General features: G+C 40.2%; 1 protein-coding gene across 2 annotated transcripts in view; it reads left to right on the forward strand.

The window, feature by feature from the left end:
• Positions 1 to 427: 427 nt before the first annotated feature.
• Positions 428 to 13,253, forward strand: part of Sec22a (SEC22 homolog A, vesicle trafficking protein) — a 66,922-nt gene continuing 54,096 nt past the window's right edge. Inside the window, exons 1-2 of one of the 2 annotated variants that reach the window (XM_008842954.3) lie at positions 428 to 491; positions 7,487 to 7,687. In XM_008842954.3, coding sequence (XP_008841176.1) covers positions 7,506 to 7,687 — 182 coding nt within the window. In that variant the 5' untranslated portion in view covers positions 428 to 491; positions 7,487 to 7,505. The other variant, XM_029568220.1, reaches the window with a different exon arrangement.

The raw sequence follows: 13,253 nt of genomic DNA on the forward strand, positions 1-13,253 counted from the left end.
GCTACAGGGCCAGCACCTGGCATTTCTCTACTATAGTAAGTTTCTTTGTGCAGTGGCTGATGGGGGCAGGTCCTTCCCTTGCTTACCCAGAGGGAGCTTTTCCCCTGCCCGCAGTGTAACTATTTGCTTTAGAGCCGCGTATGAGAGACAAACTGCCTCCACACAGAGCATCAGGCGCGAGAGATTAACCTTATTTCCGAGGGATAGCATCATTCTGTCCTCAGAAGACTAGGCAATCTCTAGGCGCAAGTCCATGAGAAACTGCCAATCTCTTCTGAAGGGGGCGGGCCTGAAGGTGATCCCTGGAAAGGGGCGGGGTATTGGGTGCTTCCCACGGAGCCTGATTGGTCTGCTCGAGCTCCGGAGGGGTGGGGCTTGTCTCAGCCGGCGCCAGCCACGTTGGATGCTGGCAGCACCGCCCGGAGGCCACTCCCGGGCCCACAATGCACTGCGTGGCGCGTCACTCGGAGCGGCGGGTCCCGGCGCGACAGGTACGGCCCGGCCCCTCTTTCCTGTCTCCTCAGGGTCGCTGAGAGCGCTGCTCCCCCTCGTCCCTCATCGGCCCGCTGCTGGGTGCGCTGGCCGCGGAGTCCCGGAGGGCGGGAGTGCGGGGACCCGGTTCCCTGCTACCCGGGTCGAGCCGCGCGGTTTGCTGCTCGGCTGGCCTTCCGGGCATGGGCAGGTTGGTAGGGATGAATGACCGGGAGGGACAGTCACCCCGGGCGGCTAGCGAGCGCTGGTGGAGACTCCCTGGCCCCGAATGTCCGAAGCACACTGACCCACCTAGGCTGGTAGGTGGCCGGAGAAAACTTGTAGACAGGCGAGCTTGAACCAGTGGCTTGCTTAGCCATTTGTGGAGCTTGAATGAGCCTTGAGCTCAGAGATTTCGCCCTAGGTGGCTCGCAGAAACCCCCTGAAGCCCTGTTTAATGGCACTTTGGGAATCGATGTGGGTGAAAAGAGCCCTGAGTAATTGGCTCCACAAGTGGAGATCTCCGGAAAAGAAGGCCAAACCCGTGCTGCCTTGAATCTCTCTGCCAATCAGAGCAGCTTTAGACTTTTCTTCTGCTCCTTAGCTTCCCGGATCTTCATCACCTGGGGCAGGTGGACCACTTCAGAACTAGCCAGGACTTACTTCCCGTGCGTGCTTGACTCAGCTTAAGTAGAAAAGACCCAGAACGGCGCCAGTGTCAGCCACCACACTAGACCTGATGGAATCCCAGCTGATAGGTGGAACAACCACTTTTAAAAACTCTGAATCACTTTCCATGTTACTGATACAAATACGCCAGCATTATAAGAAGTTACGAAGTACCTTATCCGGCGCTTAGAACTTCTGGAATGTTAAGTAAGATTCAGAACTGAACTGACATCTGTGGCCGTGCCAGGCCCTAAGTTACTGAGACATCAGCGTGTTTCCTATTTAAAACCATCACATCAATCTAGAACTTTACTTTTGAGACTGATTAAAATTTATGTTTTAGGTTGGTTTATAAAAGAAACCCTCATCAAAGGGGTATTTGTGACTTTCCATGTAGTTGAGTAAGAAGTTTAGATATGTTTAGAGGCAATGCCTCAGAGTTATGAGAATTAGTTCTAAATTCAAGCCCCCTACTTACTAGTCTAGGAGTTAAATTACTTTAACTCTTGGGGCTTCAGTTTCCTCCAAGGCAAAATGAAACTAGCAATACCCACCTCACAGGTTACTGGAAGACTGAAATGAGTAGTATAAAATTTTTGGTCAATAGAGGGTAGGTAACCTGTCAGAATAACAAATACTAGCTGGGTGTGGTGGCGCATGCCTTTGATCCCAGCACTGGGAGGTAGAGGCAGGTGGATTTCTGTGAGTTCCAGGTCAGCTGCGGCTACAGGGAGACCCTGTCTCAAAAAGACCAAAAAAAAAAAAACCAAACAAACAAACAAACAAAAAAACTAACAAATACTTAGTATAGAAACTAGTAGATTATAAGACAGTGTCAGATGCTTTCCATGAGCTTTGGAGGTAGACACTCTTAGTATCTTAAAGAGATCCCCATGAGGTACTATCAGTAGCCATAGTTTAGAGGTGAGGAAGTTGAGGTTTACAAAGGCAAACCTCAAGATTTCATGACAGGTATGTGGTAGAACCTGGATTTGAACCTGGTCAACCTGGCTCTAGAATCTGGTTTCTTTTTCTCCCTCCCTTCTTTCCTCCCTCCCTCCCTCCCTTTGTGTGGTTTGTGTGTCCACAGGTGTGTATGAAGACTTGAAACTGGCATGTGTTGTCTTCCCAGATTGCCTGCCCCCACTTGTTGAGGCACGGTCTTTTTCTGAACCCAGGGCTTGCCAATTCCAGCCAGTCTAGCTGGCCAGCTGGCCCTGGAGATCCCATATCTGTTGAGATTACAGATGGCTGCCTGACCTGCCTGGTTTTTATGTGGGTTTGGTGGATATGGACTCTGGGCTTCAGGATTGTGTGGCAAGTGCTTTATTTACTGAACTATCTCCCCAACCTGAATTTGACCTCTTTAACCACCTTAGTGTGCTGCCTTTTAAACAAAAACTTGCATTGTTGATTAGACATTTATCCAAATTTCTTTCTTTTTTTTCTTTAACTGCTTTGGATACTAAGTCAAATTACTCTGGGATGAAGAGATTTAACTTTTTATCCTTAGAAAAAAAATTTACTGATAAATTTTATCTGATGACCTTTTAAGGATTTTGACAGAAACTATAACTGCTAGGTTCTGCTTTGTTTACTAGCCTAAAATATACATTGGGAATATCTGAAATACATGTTTGTCTAATTATAATTTTGCATTTAGTAAAATGTGAGCCAGAAAGCCTATGTCCTATTCATTCGTTTTGAAGATCTACTTTGGGATGATGTTTCTTGGTGGTAGGAACTATGCATTCCTGGTATTTGGCAAAATATCTAATATGTGGCGAATACTTAGTAAATGATTATTGAACTAGTAGAACTTACTAGTTGGTAATATACACGAATCATGTCTTTCTGCCTTTCAAGACATTGAGAAGAAATGAATAGGGCTGGAGAGATGGCTCAGTGATTAAGAGTACGTACTGTTCTTGCAGAGGACTGAGTTTGATTCTTAGTACCCATGTCAAGTAGCTCACAACTACTTGTGGATCCAATTCCAGGGCATCTGATGCCTCTGGCCTATGTGGACACTTGCATGTCTGTGCACATACCCACGCATAGATACACGCACACACACACACACACACACACACACACACACACACACCCCACATAATTAAAAATAAATTAAAAATTTTTTAAAATAACAGAAAAAAACGAGTAAGTGAAGACTACATGAAATTGGCAACTTATGAATGGAGAATACTCCTAATTCTGTTAAGATCCTAGAAAAGTCTGACGTAAAAGAATTTAGTTTATTTCTAAATACTAAGAAAGTGGGTATTTAGAACAATAAATCTCAACTTGCCTTCACACTAATTCCCAAGACATTGTGTTACAAAGTCTGGAAAGATGGCAGCTTTATAGCTAATGAGTACTTGTATATGAAGTAAGACCTTTTTTCTCTTTATACTGAGACTAAACGTTACAGTTGTGGTTTAATACATTCATTTGAAGATAGTGTGATATTTTTTCTTCAGGGAATCCCAGATTTCTTTGCCTGTTTGTTTGTTTGTTTGTTTCTCCCTCCCTCCCTCTCTCTTTCTTTTTTCTTTCTTTCTTTCTTTCCTTCTCTTTCTTTTCTTTCTCTCTCTCCCTCCCTCCCTCCCTCCCTCCCTCTCCTTCCTTCCTTCCTTCCTTCCTTCCTTCCTTCCTTTCTTTCTTTCTTTCTTTCTTTCTTTCTTTCTTTCTTTCTTTCTTTCTTTCTTTCTTTCTTCTTTCCTCTTTCTTCCAAGACAGGCTCCCCCAGTAGTCCTAGCTGGCCTGGAAAACTATGTAGCCAAGGTTGGCCTTGATCTCAAAAGATCTGCCTAGGATTATAAGGTGTGTACCACCATGCCTGGCTCTCCTGATGTCTTTTAAAAGTAAAAAAGAAAGTGGATGAAAAAAAGAAGAAAGAGTGGATGGAGAAAATACGTTGATTTGGATATGTAACATTGAAACACTAGTTTGAAGATTCCACTATTGTAAAAAGGCTGATTTAATTTGCTGTTGTTCTCCCTCCTCTTTTTTATTGATTATTTTCTGTATTTCATTCGGAACATCTCAAACAATCTTAATCATCTTTATACCCCCATCCCCACCAGCACCCTCCCATAGCCTCCCCCAACCCTCCACTGGAGCCCATATACTCTGTCATCCCTGTTACTGCCCACTGTGTTGTCATTGCCCCCAGCCCTTCCCCAGTGCAAGTCCGTCCCCTGAGTCTAGTCAGCCTATCTGCTGTCCCTTGTTTGGGGAAGATCAGCTCTTCATCTAGCAGCAATCAGTTGCCAACAGTCTTTTCGATAAGATTGGGGTCTGCTTTTCATTTTCTCAGTTCTATGCTGGGTTATTGTCTGCCTGAGTTTAGGACCCCTTTATTAAATTGCATCCACCCAAGGCTCAGGGACCATCGTGGAAGAGGGGGCAGAGAGATTGTAAGAGCCAGAGAGGATGTGCATGACTATATGGAAACAGAATCCTACAAGCTCCTGGGAACCTGCTCATATGATTCTATGCCGTAGGTGTCAGCATATACAAGTCCCTTTCCCCCTTTTAAATGATTATAGGACAGAAATGTTAAGAGTAATACCTAGAGGCTTCTTCCCTTCATGAAAAGGAGAAAAGGGAGTATTAGAGTTAATGTGTTAGTTTTGTTAGTTGGGTTAATTTTTATTGGTGGACTAGTTACTAACATGAGCAGCACATTTAAACATCATACAGCAATGAAAAGTATCAACTCCCGATTTCCAAAATTTGTACCAACTGATTTTCTATGGCATTTCTGTTCAACATATTGCTGTTTTTCATTTTCTGAATGGGATAATATTGACCAGCAAAAGTAGACAGTTAAAAACAGCTTCTTAGATATATCTCTGAATTTCTGAGTTATTCCAGTTGTCTTTGCTGCTAGTAAAGAAGGATGTAGTGATGTACTTTAATGATTTGACAGAGAAGAGTTACCACGTAACCTCAGATACTGAGCATATTTTAATGTAATAATTTTTTATGTTATGTGTATGAGGTTTTGCCTAAATGTATGTAAGTACAAACATGTCATGCAGTGCTCACAGAGGCCAGAAGAGAGCATAGGATCCCCTGGAATAGGAGTTATAGACAGTTAGTTAGCTACCATGTGGGTGCTGGGAACCAAACCTAGGTCCTCTGCAAGAGCTGTCAGTGTTCTAAACCACTGAACCATCTCTCCAGCTCCTAACTGAATAAATTTTTTAAAATATGGTCTTTATGCAATGTCCCTGTAGTCATGTTGGGAATTTGTTAAAACTGAAGATTCCCAAGGCCCACCCCAGTCATGGGAAGAATTTTGGTAGAGGAGGAAAGGCTAGATCTGCATTTCCATCCAAACTTCAAACTATTTATACAAACTAGAGTCTCAAGAATTTCTCTGTATTTTATCAAAGCTTGTCTATTTTCCTGATTTCTTTCATATCTGTGAAATCCTTTTATCTATTTTTGTAAAACATGACCAGATTTCAATTAAAGAGTCCATTATGAGTTACATTTTTTTGTACAAAGACTGAGAACACCATTAAAATCATACTCCTTTAGCTTTGGGATTTATTAAATATATATCAAGTTCTGGTAACGAGAGCAATGTGGGTCTATCATGAAACTTTGTGAGCATTTAGGAAGTTACACATAACAACCACCCATAATATTCTTTCCTAGAGATAAGTGTTGTTCTGACTTTGACCAATCTTTTTTTAGTCTCTCCATTTCCTCCTCTATTTTTCCTTCTCTCTTGTTGGCAAAAAAAAAAATTTTTTTTTGAGGCAGATCTTGCTTTGTAGCCCATGCTAGCCTCTCAACTTGTGAGCCTCCTGCTTCTGCCTTCCCAAATTTTAAAATTATAGGCATGTGCCACAGTACTTGTCAAAATGTACAGATTTTTTTTAAAAAACTTACCACATCAACATTTTGTACATTATTAAACCTTTTACTTCTATAAATATAATTTTTAGTTGTTACATTATATTATATCACAGATACACTGTAGTTTACTTAATCATCGTACATTGGATTTTTATGTTTTCAGTTATTTCAGTGTAAGTTTAAATTTTTATTTGGATTTCTGACTATTTTACATGGGGTAGGATTATATATTTAAATTTGTTGCTGTACATGATGGTGCATAACTGTAATCCCAGCATTCAGGAAGCTGAAGTAAAAGAGGATTGTTATGCGTTTGAAGCCAGCCTGGGCTACATAGTTCCAGGCCAGTCAGGGCTACATAGCAAGCACTATATATTTTTTTTTCACTTTGTGTGTGTGTGTGTGCACGCATGTGCGTGTGTGTGTGTGTGTGTGTGTGTGTGTGTGCGTGTGCGTTGTTTGGTCATTTTGAGACAGTCTCCCTGTAGCCCCAGCTGACCTGGAACTCACTATGTAGACCAGGCTGGCCTTGAACTCACAGAGACCACCTGCCTTTGCCTCCCAAGTGCTGACAGAAATGTTTTAAAATTCATGTCAAAATTGCCAAATTGTTTTGAGTATAGTAAATGGTATTTATACTAGAGTTTTACTTAAATTTGTATTTAAGAGTGCAGAAACAAATGTTATTGTTTGTATGCATATGTGTGTGTGTGTGTACGTTTGTGTGTGTAGGTGCATGTGTGCATGTGTACATATGTGCAGAAGCCAGAGAACAACATTGTCATTCTTCAAGCGCTATCCACCTTGTTTTTTTGAGACAAGATCTCTCGTTAGCCTGGGACTCACAAAGTAGGCTAGGCTCACTGTTCAGAGAGCCCTAGAGAGATCTGCTCATCTCCTCCCTAGCACTGTGATTGCAAGTATACTCTACCACACATGGGTTCTGGAGACTGAGCTCCAGATTTTTGTGCTTCTAAGCACCTTCCTGACTGAGCTGTCACCCAAACCTCAGCAAATTTGGTTGTGCATGTGTGTGTGCGTGCGTGTCTCACAGTGCCTGTGTGGAGGTCAGAGGACAACTTCAGATATTGGCCATTCTACCTTGTTTGAGAGTGTCTCTAGTTGTTCACTACAATGCAAACCAGGCTAGGTGGACTGGGGCTTCTGGGAATTCTCACCCAGGGTCTCCTGGGATTACAGATGCTTGTGCTACTGCATCTGGCTTTTACACAGATTCCAGGTATCCAAACTTAGGTCATCAGCCTTGTGCTGCCATGCTTTTAAGCAGTGAGCCATCTCCCCAGCTCACAAATGTTTTTTTCAAAAGCTTTTTTCTTAAATGTAAAGCTGTTGAAACACATTGTGTTGTTTTTAATTAATATTCTTTGAGTACTAAGTTGGACAGTTATGCAAATGCTTATCAGCTTTGGCCTTGATTTTTATTTAATCCACATTGCTGGTTTTGTTTTAGGTTTTCTCTGTGGGTTGAAATGTCTTTGATTTTATCTGCCTCAGTCGTTCGTGTCAGAGATGGACTGCCGCTTTCTGCATCTACTGATTATGAACAAAGCACAGGAATGCAGGAGTGCAGAAAGTATTTTAAAATGCTCTCAAGGAAACTCGCTCAACTTCCTGATAGATGTACACTGAAAACTGGACATTATAACATTAAGTAAGACTTCAGTTTGTCTTATTAGAATCACTTGCCTAGTGATTGTCATTTTAATGATTTTTAAGTGGTTATAATGCAAATGTGTGTTTTGTTAATTTAGGAAAACTTGTTACAGTTAATAATCATGCTGTTCTGAACTTAAATTAGTCACGTTGTCATCAACCTTTCTTTGCAGAACCTCTGCATTTGTATCTAGCTTTAGAAAATTTTTAGTTTTGCAAATATTGCTTCTTATAAATTGCTCACCTAGGTATTTATTAGGATTTTTATATGCCCAAGATTGTAGTAGGCAATTTGTAATGAAAAATGTCCTCTAAGAACTAAAGTTTTATTCTAGTGGGAGGGGACATGGTCGATCTCCATCCCTCCCTTCCTCTATCCCTCCCTCTCTTCCTCCCCCCTCCATATATCTATCCATCCATCCATCTATCTACTAAGACTGGGTGATGGAATAGAGTGTGACTTTATCTGTGGTGGTTGAGTCCCTTTGGAAGGATGACATTTGATCAGAGACTTAAAAAATAAGGATGGAAGTTATATAAATGAAAGATGGTGTAGATGAAAAGTAAGACTAAAGTAATAGCTCATGGAGAAGCCCTTTGGTACACATCAAAAGATGGAAAAAAAGCCAGTGATGGTGAGGCATTGTGGGTAATTAGTAGAGTAGCAGAACTTCAGGTCAGAAAGATAGGAACAGGACAGGCTAATTAGGGTCTTCAAGGCCATGAAGAGTCTGTTGCTTTACTGGGCCTAATAAAATAGGGAGCCATTGGGGAGTTTTAAGCTGGAGAATTAATTCTGTGATCTGGCTTTGGCTCTGAGTAGATCAGACTGGCCACTCTGAAGAATAAAAGCAGAGTGATCCCTTAGGAGAGACTGATAGTAAAGTTGGTAGAGATGATAACTGTAATTTGAACTAGGGTGATAAGAAGTGTAATTGGATTTGGGCTGCGTTTTGGGATTAGCAACAATACCTTTCTAATAGATTTTAGGAATATGAAGGAAAAAGAAAAGTCAAGAATCACTTGTAGATTTTTGGGAAACTACATGTGTTATGGGGCTGAAATGAAAAAGACTAGAGAGGTTAATTCGATTTCATTGGTAAAAATCAAGAGTTCTGGGGCTGGAGAGATGGCTCAGAGGTTAAGAACACTGAGTGTTCTTGGAGAAGATACGGGTTCATATCCCAGCACCCACATGGCAGCTAATAACTGTCTGTAACTCTAGTTCCAGGGAATCCAACAGCCTCTTCTGTCCTCTGCGGGCATTGCACAACACAGGTGCAGTTACCTACACACAGGCAATATACACATACACATAAAATAAAAATAATAAATATTAAAAAAAAAAACAAGAGTTCCATCTGGAAATGCTAAACCCAGAGATGCCCATTACACATCCAAAGGCACTGCCAGCTGGATATATGAGCCTGAAGTTTAATGAAGAAGACAAGTGTGGGATTTAGATTTGCGAGTCAGTTTATGATTTGTAATTAAATCTGTGAATATAGATGAGACTATCTTAGCATACATAGGATACAGTTAGAGAACTTTGGAGCCACTTGATAACTAATTACATGTATAAAAGGAAATCAGATAATAACAAAGTCCATATAGGGAATATAAGCAGAGAGCTTCATTAGTGAGATGAGACATGATCTGTGTTTTGCAAAATTAAAATTTGGCTAAAGTAGGACAAGACATCACATTCAGGTATAGGGAAGGGAAGCAGAAGAAACAAGAATGTGACTCTGTCTTGGTGTTCTTGGATGGTGATTTAGGGATAGCTTTGAGACAAGTTTGATAATTATTGTGGGACCAGAACCTAGATTGCCCTGAGAATTCAAATTGAGGGAGATCTTTATGATTGGATGGGTTGCAGTTTATTGCTGCAGGTTTGAGGAAAGTCACTTGATTAAAAAACAAAACAAAACAGCCCAAAGATAGTAGAACTCTAAGTGAAATGGAAAGTTTGAAAGAGATAAGGGAGCGAGGTCAAGTTATTTTTAGAGTGCGAAGTAGAAAAATAAATGTACAAATGAAAAACAAAATGCAAAACAGGAAGATAGTTCAAGAGAAGAAATGGTCAAGTCTGATAAGGTGGCATACCCGAAATGAAGAGAAGAAAGGGTCAGAGGTGATTGAAGCCTTCAAATTGAACAGAATGATAGTGTCATTATTAGAAATGAGATCCTTAGAGGGCATTGATTAGGGATGTGAGGAAGGAGAGAGATTGTGAAGTCCAGTGTGATCTGTTAAATGGAGTTATTGCAAGGCAATCCAGTTTAGAGGGACTAGGGATTTTAGAATCATTCACAAAGGTAATTGAAATTTGAAGGTAGAAATGCCCCCTGAATTTAGAGAGGGCCAGAATAGAACCTTAGAGAATGTCCACAGTGACTTGGGTCATGTAGATAATGGTAAGATAATGGGGTATTACATTTAATTAGAATTTTAAGGATTTAACTATAAAATGAGGTGTTGATGATAGTGGTTAAATTATATCTAAAATGATGTCTTAGTCTACTTCTACTTAGGTGAAGGACAAAAACTTGAAATATTTAAATATTTTAGGTAATAGGCTCTTTTAACATGCTGGGTCATTCTCAGTTTCCTTTGGTTTTTTTCTATTTTATTTTATTTTATTTATTATTTTTGTTTTATGTGTATGAGTGTTATGCCTGCATGTAAGTAAGTACACCCGTGCCATGCAATGCCCGTGGAGGACAGAAGAGGCTGTCGGATCCCCTGGAACTGGAGTTAATGGACAGTTGTTAGCTGCCATGTGAGTGCTGGGATTCGAACCTAGGTCTTCTGCAAGAACAGTCAGTGTTCTTAACTGCTGAGCCATCTCTCCAGCCCCTCATTTGTTTTTGTGTAATGATACAGACGTGAAAGTTATGGGAGATTGGTTTGAATTACATGCTAATACTGGTAGCTATCTGGGATGAAAAAGCAAAATCTTTTTGTGTTTTTCATTATTTTGTTTTCTTTTTCTTTTTTTAACATTTTTTAATTAAATTTTTGTGATTTTCATACAATATAATTTGATGATATTTAGATCTCCTCCCCTATCTGTACCTCCTTTTATTGTCCCCAGGCCAGTTTAATATACTCCAATTTATATATTTATATATATATGTAATATATATATTATAAATTATATATAAATATATATATAAATGTGGCCTATGCAGTCTATAATTTGTGTTCTCAAATATCCTTCAGTGTGGGTCCACCCACTAGAGCCTGGGTAACCTACCAAGAGTCTCATCCTTGAAAGAGACTTTCTCTCCCTCCCAGCAGCCATCAATTGCCAAAATTTCCTTAGGTAGAGTTGGGGTTTCTTACCCACTTACCCAAGTCTGTGCTGGGATTTTTGTCTGATTTGAGCTTGCATGTTGTCACCATTGCTGTGAGTTCATATGAGTAACTGAACAACTGTCTGGAAAACTCTGTTTCCTTGTGGTCATCTGCCCTTCTGGCCCTTACAATCTTTCCACTCCCTCTTCTGCAATGATCCCTGAGCCTTGGGAGACAGAACTTTGATATAGGTGTCCTATTCATGGATAAGTACTCTGCAGCCTCTTGTTCTCTACACATTGGCCTGTTGTAGATTTCTGTGTTAATCACCATCTGCTGCATAAGGAAAATTCTCTGGTGAGAGTTGAGCATGCATTAATCTATGGGTTATTAGAAGTCAGTTTCATACAATAAATATTTAATAGAATATTAGTATTAGGCTTTTCCCTATGTCCTATGACCCTGTCTAGCCTCAGGTTCTTAAGCCTTATTTTAGCGTCATAGGCTCCATGCTATGAAGTGAACCTTAAATCCAATTAGAGAGCAATTGGTTACTCCCATAATATTCATGCCGCTATTGTACCAGTGGGGCTATCTTGCCAGATCAGTTGTTATTGTAGTTCACAGGATTCACAGCTGAGTAAGGTTTATGATTATTTTTCCTTCCCATAGCATGCAAAGCATCTTCTAGCACTATGACTGCTAACCGGTAGATGTTAGGCTCTGAAGTCAGCCCCTGCTTGATTTTTTTTCTTGTTTGTTCTACAGCTCATGTATGTAGTGTCTTCAGCAATAGGGTCTTACTGTCAAGTCCTGTTTGGTAGCCAAGAGCAAGGGCAATGGCCAGTATTGTTTGAGAGTCCATCAATACCCCTGGTCAACAGCTTCTAGAGAGGGAGCTCATTCCTGGTATTGAGGTTTTTTTTTTTTTGTTTTGTTTTGTCTTTTTCCCATTAGCCTATGATGTCTAAAAGGGGTAATGTCTCTCTGTTCTAGGGTAACTCCTTTAAATCTCTTTTTATAATGTATATGTATATACTTTAAAAGTAATATAAATGTGAGCTGGGCATGGTGGTAAATGCCTTTAATCCCAGTACTCCAGAGGCAGAGGCAGTTGGATTTCTGTTTTGTTGAGGCCAGTCTGGTCTACATAGTGAATTCCAGGATCGCTGGGGCTTCAGGGAGACCCTCTCTCTAAAACCAAAACTAAAAACCAAAACAAAGTAATATAAATGTATTAAAATTTTAATGTGCCCTGATTCTACTTATTGTGAGTTTGGGATTTTGTATTTTAACCTCTTATTACACAAAGGATTTAAGGTAATTTGCAAATACAGTAATTCAAGATGATAAATGAAGAAATCAGATGAAAGGAATGAGGATAAGAGAGTAAAAATACCGAGGTAATGGTTCCTTTTGGAGATGCAAACTACACAGTTGTGCATTTGTTAGATAAGGTCTGCAAATACTGATGTGAACAAAGCAGATGGGGCGTAGTCAATCAGCAGAATCAGTTATAGGGTTCAGTTTTCATGTTACTGAGAACTAGTATACATTAAAAAAGGACATTTGGGTAGCATTCTTCCAGAAGCCACAATAGTGAGCTTTTAATGATTTTTCTTTTTAAAAAAAATTTTTTTTAATTTTATGTGTATTAGTGTATTGCTTGCATATATGTAAGTGCACCCGTGTCGTGCAGTGCCTGTGGAGGGCCGAAGAGGGCATCGAATCACTTGGAACTGGAGTTAGGACAGTTGTTAGCTGCTCTGTGGGTGCTGGGACTCAAACCTGGGTCCTCTACAAGAGCAACCAGTGCTCTTAACCACTGAGCCATCTCTCCAACCCTGATTAATGATTTTTTTTTTAATACTGTGAAAACCCTAACAAACTAGCAAATGGCACAACATAAAAGGTTGGTTTGATTAATTGATTGATTTGGGGGATTTTTGTTTTGTTTTGTTTTTTAGTTGTTAGCTGCTCTGTGGGTGCTGGGACTCAAACCTGGGTCCTCTACAAGAGCAACCAGTGCTCTTAACCACTGAGCCATCTCTCCAACCCTGATTAATGATTTTTTTTTTAATACTGTGAAAACCCTAACAAACTAGCAAATGGCACAACATAAAAGGTTGGTTTGATTAATTGATTGATTTGGGGGATTTTTGTTTTGTTTTGTTTTTTGTTTTTAATCATTATTTTTTTAATTTTTTTTTTCATACAGAAGAATTCATTCCAAAGCAATTGACATTGAGACGTTTTCACATGCA

This window comes from Nannospalax galili, unplaced genomic scaffold (assembly GCF_000622305.1).
Source record: "Nannospalax galili isolate Female #2095 unplaced genomic scaffold, S.galili_v1.0 scaffold18, whole genome shotgun sequence".
Classification (NCBI taxonomy): domain Eukaryota; kingdom Metazoa; phylum Chordata; class Mammalia; order Rodentia; family Spalacidae; genus Nannospalax; species Nannospalax galili.